Source organism: Engraulis encrasicolus, chromosome 4 (genome assembly GCF_034702125.1).
Source record: "Engraulis encrasicolus isolate BLACKSEA-1 chromosome 4, IST_EnEncr_1.0, whole genome shotgun sequence".
Taxonomy (NCBI): Eukaryota; Metazoa; Chordata; class Actinopteri; order Clupeiformes; family Engraulidae; genus Engraulis; species Engraulis encrasicolus.
Genome location: NC_085860.1, coordinates 42140162 through 42150366, shown reverse-complemented (window position 1 = coordinate 42150366; position 10205 = coordinate 42140162). Strand labels below are relative to the sequence as shown.

Genomic DNA, 10205 nt, shown 5'->3' with positions numbered 1-10205 from the left:
GAGCTCTTGTTTATCTGCTAGTCTTGTGTGTCGGTCTGTCGCTCACAGGCCAGGGTACATGTGGTAAAGACAAGCCGGGTGTTAAAAATTAAAGGAAACTCACGGGTGACACATCTCCAAGATTGGTTACCTAAAAATGCGCCCTGAGGTCCAGTTGACATGCTCACACAAAAGGACAAAGGCAGTAGCAATCCTACAATGATTTAAGTCTAGGCAACGCCCCCTCTGCTGCCATGCTCCCACCCCCCAGATACAAATCACCACCCTGCAATAAAAGCAGGGAATAACATTTTATTAGCACGGCAATCTGGTAATAACGTGTTAACAAAGTGTTAATAGGGCTAATTGGTGATTTTCACTAGTCTTGTAATCTAGAATCCCCCAGCGGCCACAAATTGAATTTGCTCCCTGGGGTAATCTAGTAACCTGTGGTCGTTTTGCGAGGCTGAAAATCGAAAGACGACCTGGCCAATCAACTTTCGAGGAGCGGATCGGAGGCCAGACTACCTATAGTGAAGACAGAATATCATACTTGAGATGGTCTGATAACCAATTAAATGGGCGTATGGATTGCTTGGACGGGAGTTACAACATTTTCTGAGAATTATGGCTTTCGTCCGTGCGTCTTCCAACATCAAAGTTTTTGCTTAATTTAAAGAGCCTGGGTGGTTATAAATGTCATGGCTGCCACGGATTGATGTAAAAATGCACCATTAACTTATTTGACACAAATAAGTCACTTATGACTCAATGTTTTAAGCTAGCCGGGTAAGCTAACAGTTAGCATTTTACAAAACCAGACAGTCACAAGCTATCAGACCACTTCTTGTAGGTGTCGTACGACATTGCGGCGTTAAATGTTCTTACCGATCAAAACACATGAATCATTAACCCATGTAGACATTGTATTGTGATACTCAGGGGGTTCTGTGTGCAAACAGCCGTGCGAAGCCTGCCTGCTGTGTGTGTGCATTTGGATGAAACATAACAGCTGCCCGCTAGGTACCCTCTAGCTCCTGGAACTATTGCCGGCCACGCCCCACAGTTTGCTGTGTGGGGATTCGGTGTGATTGGTTGTTTGCGTCATCTTATTGCGTGGCGTAGAGTGCAGAGGCATTTTGACAGACAACCGTTTATCCCACTCACATGGCTGGCTGTAGGGGTTTAGCTCGCTAGGCTAGATTTTCACAATATCATTGGGGCCGGTGTCCACCGTCACAGGGCCCAGTCGGCCCACCTCTTAAGACCCCTGAACAAAGGACAATGACGATGACAATGACAGCAGTGTGGAGTCCTCTGTACCTGAGTCCTATAATGGCTTTTATTTTCATACACTATAATACGGGCAATATGGCCCCTTGTCCTCAAGGAATATGCTCACAGCAGCACAGCTAAGAAGCCAAACACACAGCCAAACAGACCCATACCGCCAAATCTAGTAATTCATAATAATTCAATAAAGAAATTGCATTCATAATTTCTTGTCTTGCCTTTCTTCACTGTAATGGACCTGACAGAACTGCATGTTACTGTTGCTTTCATTTTAAGCCTTGACAAGTCCAGCAGACCTGGTGAAATGGCAGCCATTGTGGTAAGATGGCAGACATTATGATAAGTTATGATAGGTTAAGTTTACAGGACATCAAAGCCATCACTTTAAGCAGCCAATGACAACATAATGACGGAGGAGAAAGGCCTCACACTGTGCAGTGCACTCACCTTCTGCACAGGCGATGCTGCCCTTAGGATCATGCTCCTAGTGGACATTACACACATCCTCTTGACATATACTGTACTTTAGAGTTCCTCACTCTAATAACCATGGATTTTCTTCATAGATACCCCCCCCCCCCTCTCTCTATAGCCTCTTACTGCAGATGGGGTCGCCGGTGTGCCTATTCACTATTTGCTGAAAATACCCCACTACATCATACAACATTGCTATGACAGTACCAAATGCCAGATTAAGACAGATTAAGACATCTCCATTACAAATTTGGGTGATAGTAAGGTTATAACATGGGCTCTGCACTAAGGGGCTTAAGACCTTGTAAATGTAGAAGTGACAATGTGTTGCACTCCTTGCACAATGCATGTCACAGAGAGCTGTGGCATGAAAAGAGTCTGGGACTGACACTGAGGGAGAGGTGACATTCCTTGTGGAGATGATGTAGAACATACACGCAGGCACGCACACAGGCACGCACGCACGCACACACGCACACACGCACGCAGGCATGCACGCACGCACGCTGGCATGCACGCACGCACACACGCACACACGCACACACGCACGCAGGCATGCACGCACGCACACACGCACGCACGCAGGCACGCAGGCACTTACGCACGCACGCACGCACACACTGACTCACCGTGGTGATGTTGTAGCCCTCGTAGAAGTGGAACCGGCCCTGCATGCAGATACACTGTTTCCCCCTCAGCTCCCCAAAGACCAGCTGCCCTGCATGCCCTTGTACTGCGGAGGAGAAGAGCATGACAGTGCACGGGGGAGGGGATGGGAGAGTGTGTGTGTGTGTTTGTGTTTGTGAATGTGTGTGTGCGTGTGTGTGTGCGCGCGTATGGAAGAAAGTGTGTATATGTGAAGAGATGGGGATGTGTGTGTGTGTGTGTGTGTGTGTGTGTGTGTGTGTGTGTGTGTGTGTGTGTGTGTGTGTGTGTGTGTGTGTGTGTGTGTGTGTGTGTGTGTGTGTGTGTGTAAGGAGGGAGGGAGGGTGTAGGGACAGAGGGAAGGAGGAGAGAGCTTCAGACTGTGCCTTCAGTATCCTCTGTCCAATAAGCAAGCACCCTCACAGTGAAGACAGAGAAGCAACTTATCCAACAAGCATGCACAACGCAGACAGAGAGAAGCAGCTCACTCGTCCCATTCTCACTAGGCTGGGTGAAGATCAGATCAAAGAGACAATGGAGTGGAGCAGCATTGCTATCATTATCATGATCATGAATAGTAAACCAGAAAGCATGAACGGCTAAACTATAAACAAGTGAGTCAAAGACTGGAACTAAATACTTCATGGTTCACCATGGTCTTTCCAGGTGGTATTGGTGGTATTATGTGTTCTGGAGATATATTTCATATTTGTGTGTAAACCATACTACAGTTAAATTAATACAATAAAAAAAATACTATATACTCCTGGTCAAAACACCAAAAGTGACCAATTTATAGGTACAAGTCCAGCTTTCACTTCAAAGCCACATGGCCTGTCCTCATGAAGTGAAAGTGGAAGTGAAGAGTAAGATGAAAGACTAGGCTAGCGTCTCTACGTGTTTCAACTGAGAGGACAAAATGAAATCTCTGTTGGTTGGATTTGCATAATAGGATAAGTCAGTGTATGATTATGAAATTGAAACAGGATTTCCAGAAACCACCTGCTAAGTCTGTCTGGCTGAGTTATCCAAACAGTATAATACGAAGACAACAAACTGTCTCTCACTTAACGAGGCAAAAACATAGTGTTCCAACTCGTGCTTTATCATCTAGAACAGTCTCAGCATCTAGAGATCTAGAGTCAGTAAAACCAAGTCAAATGCCCTGCACGGTACATGCAAATGTACATCACCAATAAAACTGATTGTGATTCTGACTGGACTTAACTTTGACCGACTTAAGTTGTAGCAAACCATCAGCTGACCTATGCTCTGTGGAAAGTGTGGAATGTCCTGCTAGTGTGCTCATTCTGATTCTGATTTGGTGTTCTGATTAATTATCAACTGACCAGTGCTTTTGGGATGTCCTGATAATGCACTGAGTAAGCGTTAGTGAGCTGTGTACGTACTTGACCAATAAAACTGAGTCAGATTCTGTCTTCTTGTTCTGACTGAATATCAGTGAATCATCGTCTTCTACTCATGGGAAGGTGTGGGTGTGGGTGTGGTGTCCTGATCGTATACTTGACCAATAAAACTGACTCTGGCTAGTGTTCTGACTTGGTTCTGGCTAGTGTTACCTGTAATCGTGGGTATTTCTAGTGTTTTGATTAAGTGTTAGTGAGCTGTCTAACCTGTAGGCCTGTTCTTGGGGATGTACGGCATGGTACAATGGCACCCATGGCACTTTCACAACCATAGTCTACACATCTATGAATCAGTGCCCATGGGATATATAGAAAAATATAAATAATAGTAGGTAGGCTATTTGAAAACCACTGGTCTAACCTGTGCTCTTGGGGAAGTGTTATTTCTTGGTAAGGAGAGGCAGTGTGGTGTAACCTGTACTCTTTGGGAAGTGTTGGATGTCTTGGTAGAGAGGTGTTATGTAGTGTTCTGACGCCTGGTCTAACCTGTGCTCTTGGGGAAGTGTGGGATGTCCTGGTAGGGGAAGATCGTCCGGTTCTCCAGCAGGTCTGCGAGCCCCCCCAGTCCAGAGCCGCAGATGATGGCCACCGTGGGCTTTTGGGAGATCCGCGACAACAGCCAATCAGCAGTCTCTTTGCACTCCTCATACTTGTACCTGATTTAAACACATACATATGTCGCGCTAAGAAAAAAACATCTACATCCGTCTCAATACCATTGGGTGCTGGACTAAGTGAAGTAATTTGTCATCCATCATCAGGCAATGTTGTCATATTTTTAAAAGGGAGAAAGGGTAGCCTAGTGTTGGCAATTTTAATTTCACGCATCTGTTTGGATGCAGACACATGCATATTCACAAGTGTGTACACACATAGCCTACATGATTGCACACACGGACATCATGATGTGCACACAAGAGAGATAAAGAGAAAGACATTATCCATCAGACTGCCATTTAGTAACATCTAGGATTTCTGTTGAACATAGTAGATCAAGTAGATAAAGAGCACAGTCAAAATCGTTACCCAGTTGAACAGCTTTGCTAGCAAATACTTATCTCTTTAGATCTCTGGATGTCTTGCAGCCAATTGTGTTCTTTTTGACAATGATTTATTTCGTGCATGAAAGATAAAACATGATGCATTCAAAAAATGAAATTGGACTTAATTTGCAATTACATAACTTGCTCAAGGCATGCCTTCATGTATTGTCAGATAGATGTTAGCAGTGTTGCGATGCTCTCAGGAGACAGGGCTGCTAACATGGCAAGGCAATTCTATTTAGCATGTCAGATTACATGACACAACCGGCACATCGATTGGATCCATTTATGGAACAACACTGACAGACAATGATGTGGACAGGAAGTCTTGTGAGGTCAAATTACAGAGACTGCATTGCTTGCGAGGTCTTATTACAGAGAGCACATTCAAGAGCGTCTCTTTTGTCAATGCGTAGTAGTAGAACAAATCAAGTGATGATAATGTCTCTGATGTCTGAAAGTCATGTCAATGACACCTGCTAAGGAGAGGCATTCCAGGAAACCTTGGTTACCAGCACTAAATAACACGAGAGCTTCCGAGAAGCCCATGGTTACTAACGCTAGCTAGCCTGTCATCTGCAGGCAGCTGACTCAGAAGAGGCCTGACATCATTAACAAATTTTTTTTTAAAAACTGTTGTACTGTATTACACAGTCAAAACGGCAGCTGCTTTAGCCCGGCAGAGAGTTTCCATGTGAACTGATTTGACCAGTGTTGTTTTAAAAAATGGTAAATAGAAGATCTAAAAAAACAAGAAAAACAATCTGATTTTGCGCATGGACTAGGCTATCTAGTATAGACAATATATCAATGTCTCACTGTGTGTAGTCATAGTGGCCTTAGCGTTGCTGCTGCAAAGGCTGGCTGTTGATTTATTAGGCCTAACTGTTCTCGGTTCAGTTAGTTGAACTTTGACTGAGTGGCCTGGCTGAATTATAACTTGTGCCATTCCTGTCGAGTGTATAATCTTCGCATATCTTTTCATAAGTCAGCACTATAGCTCTAGCTCTGCATTACTAAATAATGCAACACTGGATGGAACGGGATAGCCTATCCCATTAGTTTGTAAACTGAGTGAATACAGTGCATTTAATGTGACATGATGTAAAAGTATACAGTGTGATGGTATGATATCCTCATTTTAAATCATGTCCCTATTCACCTGTCAGACTGATACTGTCAGATACTGGTGTGTGTCACGCAACATTTGTGGCATTGCTCACTTACTCTTAGTTCCTCAAATGAGCTGTGATGAACATGTGTGGGAGAGAGGAAGTGGGACTTGAGAATGAGAGGGGAGGAGAGGGGAGTGTTCTTCTAAACCTGTTCATAACTAGAACAGGTGTCACTGGAAATTCTCAGTGACTCAGAAAGACAGGATAAAATGAGTGTTTTATGTAGCCCATGATACTTCAACATTTCAGTTGCATAGTGTAGTGATGTGTGGCATGAAAGAAAAGTGAAGTCATTGTTTAACTGTTTGCAAATCATAAAGAGCTGTCATCATAAACTTTTATTTTAGCAATGGATTATTTTATTGGAAGCTTGTAAAATCTTGTTATATTGACCTGCTTGTGGAAACGGCCCCTATTTTTACATGTAATGCAATTTTCAGTGGAAAATACATATCCACTTATACATAAACGTGAACAACTGTTGGAAAAAAGAGTAGAAAATGTCAAAGACGCGCTGCGCATGTCAACAGAGGTTTGCTTGGAGCTGTCCGTGGTCCTAAAGCGCGTGCGAGATCAGCACTTTCCATTCAGTCTATGACCTCGTGCACCCATCTGAAAACGAGCTCTATAGCTGCACACAATACGCAACCCCTTTTTTGTTGACACTGGTTGGCAGTCACAACGGGGCCCATTTCACACTATTCCCTGTTCCCTCCACGCCGTAGTTTTGGTTCCCTGCCTGTCTGACCTGACAGCAGAAAATGGCACCTGTCGCTTTAAGGGACCTCCTATACAACGCTCTAATACAGCATTCACGAAACATCAGAGGAAGCTCTATTTACGTCACCTCATAGTAAGATTCTGTCTTAAAATTCCTCACATGATTGTTGTTCCCTCGTCACATAATATTTTAAACCTTCAACGGTTCAGCAAAAGCTATGTTCACTTTAGGTTACCATGTGCTTTTCATTGCGATGAGAATAACACGGGATTACTGACACCCCCACTGATAAGCCACAATAAAAGCCGGACATACTGCGTACATTTTCAGCTGACCCACTGCACATTTGTAGCCTACTGTTTACAACATTTTTTGCCAGGTTCATTACGCTGGGTGAATTCACCGAAGGCTATGTAGCCTATGCAGCGTCTGTTACCATAACGCACTGATGACCATTTCATTCCAGGAATGTCGAGAGTGTTGGTGTCATAATAGCTGGCATTCCCTACATCGTGTAGACGTGGTGTGTTGTCGACGAGGCAGTTTATTGTTGCTCGGTGGATAAACACTGTTTGCACACCTTACCTGCATTCGGAGGATGCCGACATGTCCACGGATGGATGATGGCGAGGGGGTGCCTCCAGTAGCGAAAACTACGTCTCGAATCGGCACTGTGACTTCACTATGACAGCGCAGACCGTAGCCTTCTCTATTCGTCAGTTAGGCTGCTTGGCGTAAAGGAGGGAGAGGTCATAGCAGCTTGGCGACGATTCCAGCGACGGTCAGAGTAGCGATGCGTGGTGGAGGAGGAGTCTTGGGTAAACGATTTCTTTGAGAGGACCAGTTATTCTAATCCAATTTTATACCCCACTGGACCGCTCACTGACCCGCATACTGAGAAGCCACAGGGCTATGGGCACAGTGGGACAGTGGACGAATTACATAACATGGGCTACCTTGGATACTTAAAACTATTTGACTTGTTTAGTAGTCTGAAAGGATAGGCTAGTAAACGTCTAATTACGAAATCTAAGGGTCCATTAGGCCTACCTACTACCACTAATAGGTCTACCACTACCGTCACCACCACGTATAGGCTATAGGCTACTAGGATGAAAAAGACTCTGACTTATGGTGGTTATGTCTTAAGAATATGAAACTAATTTATAAACCAACAACAAGAAGAACAAGAACAACAACAACAGCAACAACAACAAACAACCATTAAAAATACAGAATATCTATCAGAATATATTTTTTCTTCCAGATGTAGAAATAGCCTACTGTAATGATTTGATGGCATATGAAATATAAAAGGATTTCAAGGTCTAAGTCAGCTAATAAACATGCTTGCTGTGTAACCTGTTGCCATTTTTTGTTGTTGTGTAGCCTGTGCACTTTTACTGGCCTTCCCAAAAAATTAAGACTCAATATTTCATCTCTAAAATGACTGCTGCTGCTCTCTCTCTCTCTCTCTCTCTCTCCCTCTCTCTCTCTCTCTCTCTCTCTCTCTCTCTCCTCTGTGCCCCTGCCTGTGTATTCAGTATCACTGAAGCTTGTGTGGCGATATTTGACGCAGGCTCACCAAGACATCTGTCTCCAGGAGTCAAGGACGCAGCCTCCTCTAAGTACCTCAAAGCATGAAGGTAGCATTTCTGGTAATACAGTCTTGGAGGATAAATGGCCCAGGGACACAGCCCCCTCCGCAGTGCACTGTTCCCACTATGTCATCGGTGCCAAGCATTAAAGGACACCAATTTCCCAAACTGCTGAGAAGCACCTTGTTTTAAAGGACAGCCTGAGGATGGAAAGCTAATACATGACACAAAAAAAAATGTCTTCTCGGTTACATGTCGATCAATTAAATTGCATTCCTGAGAACACTGTCCTGACCACAAAACCAGCCAAACTGGTGATGACAGCACAACTTCAGGTGGGGAAGTTGTGCAGGGAAATTAGTGATGGACGTCTTGCTCTCTCCCTCTCATCAGAGTCTAATTAAGTTGGAGTCGCCTGGGCCTGGAAGCCAATTAGGCTGTCCTGTATGAGGAGCCTCACATGTCAAACCCCCCTCTAGTTAGCACCCCGCCATGACACTGTTGATTTCACACTATTAAGCAGACAGCTCATTTTCCATATTTGATGCGTTATGTAACGTGTTGAGCATTTAATATTTTTGAAAGCAGTTATATTGCCCCACAGGTGCACATTGTGAGTCTCCTTTTCATTACCTTAGGGGTAAAGGACTCTGTATGCATCAAATGAAGACAGAAGGTAATTTACAATAACACAGAACACATAGACAGACATGTCTGTCTACCAAGCTCAGTTTTGTAATCCACATTAAGACAATTAAAAAAAAAAAAAAAAAAAAAAGCAAAGAAAGAAACTAAAACCACTGTAAAGAGAGAATACTGTGCAGTATACAGGACATGTTGAGATAGGTTTGAGGGTATTTCATGCCTAATGGCATATAAATCAATAACACTTAATAAAATAAAAGCCCTCAGTCATCAACTAGACACATCCCTCAGGCTGTCTGCACACAACTGCATTTTTCATTTATCATGTGGAAGATCTGGTAGACATTGCCATTTTGACAGTGACAATCTTATCCATCCATCCATCCATCCATCCATCCATCCATCCATCCATCCATCCATCCATCCATCCATCCATCCATCCATCCATCCATCCATCCATCCATCCATCCATCCATCCATCCATCCATCATCCATCCATCCATTCATTCATTCATTCTTTTTTAAAATACAATATTATTTTTTACTTAGTCATGGTATCACAAACATCACATGCTTCACAAACTGAAAAATAACATCAACCATTTCTTTTTTCCACATCATGACTTTGTTTTGATTTGTTTCCCTCTCCACCCATTCCTCCCTCTGTACATACGTGCCCCCCACCCCACCCAGTCAGCCCAATATCCCTTCATCCCCTAAATGCATAGTCTCCCTCCGCAGCCCACACCACAGACACAGACACAGACTCAGACACAGACACACACACACACACACACACACACACACACACACACACACACACACACACACACACACACACACACACACACACACACACACACACACACACACACACACACACACACAAACACTTCAAGGTTTCCATCAGATGCTCTCTCACCAGCCTCACTACTTGTCACTGTGTTCACAATGCTTCGTATATAGTACGTCCCCAAACCTCTTTGAACTGTTGCTTTTTATTATTTCTTCGTAAATGGTACCCTCAATACTTAAATAATGTTTCAACAGGCGCCTCCATTCAGAAAGTGATGCAGCTACAGGGTTCTTCCAATGTTTTAAAATGAGTTTTTTTTAATATATAAACCAGGGAACAAAAACATATCTGCCAACCTAATGGGTATCTTACCTGTTCTGTATTGTGAAGGATGCATAACTGAGGTGTG

General features: G+C 43.7%; 1 protein-coding gene across 2 annotated transcripts in view; it reads right to left on the bottom strand.

The window, feature by feature from the left end:
- Positions 1-7454, bottom strand: part of pnp6 (purine nucleoside phosphorylase 6) — a 12764-nt gene extending 5310 nt beyond the window's left edge. Inside the window, exons 1-3 of one of the 2 annotated variants that reach the window (XM_063196193.1) lie at positions 7343-7454; positions 4305-4474; positions 2376-2479 (exon numbers count right to left, since the gene is read on the bottom strand). In XM_063196193.1, coding sequence (XP_063052263.1) covers positions 2376-2479; positions 4305-4474; positions 7343-7365 — 297 coding nt within the window. In that variant the 5' untranslated portion in view covers positions 7366-7454. Of the gene's footprint in view, positions 1-2375; positions 2480-4304; positions 4475-7079; positions 7099-7342 lie in introns of those variants that run through there. The other variant, XM_063196194.1, reaches the window with a different exon arrangement.
- Positions 7455-10205: the final 2751 nt, after the last annotated feature.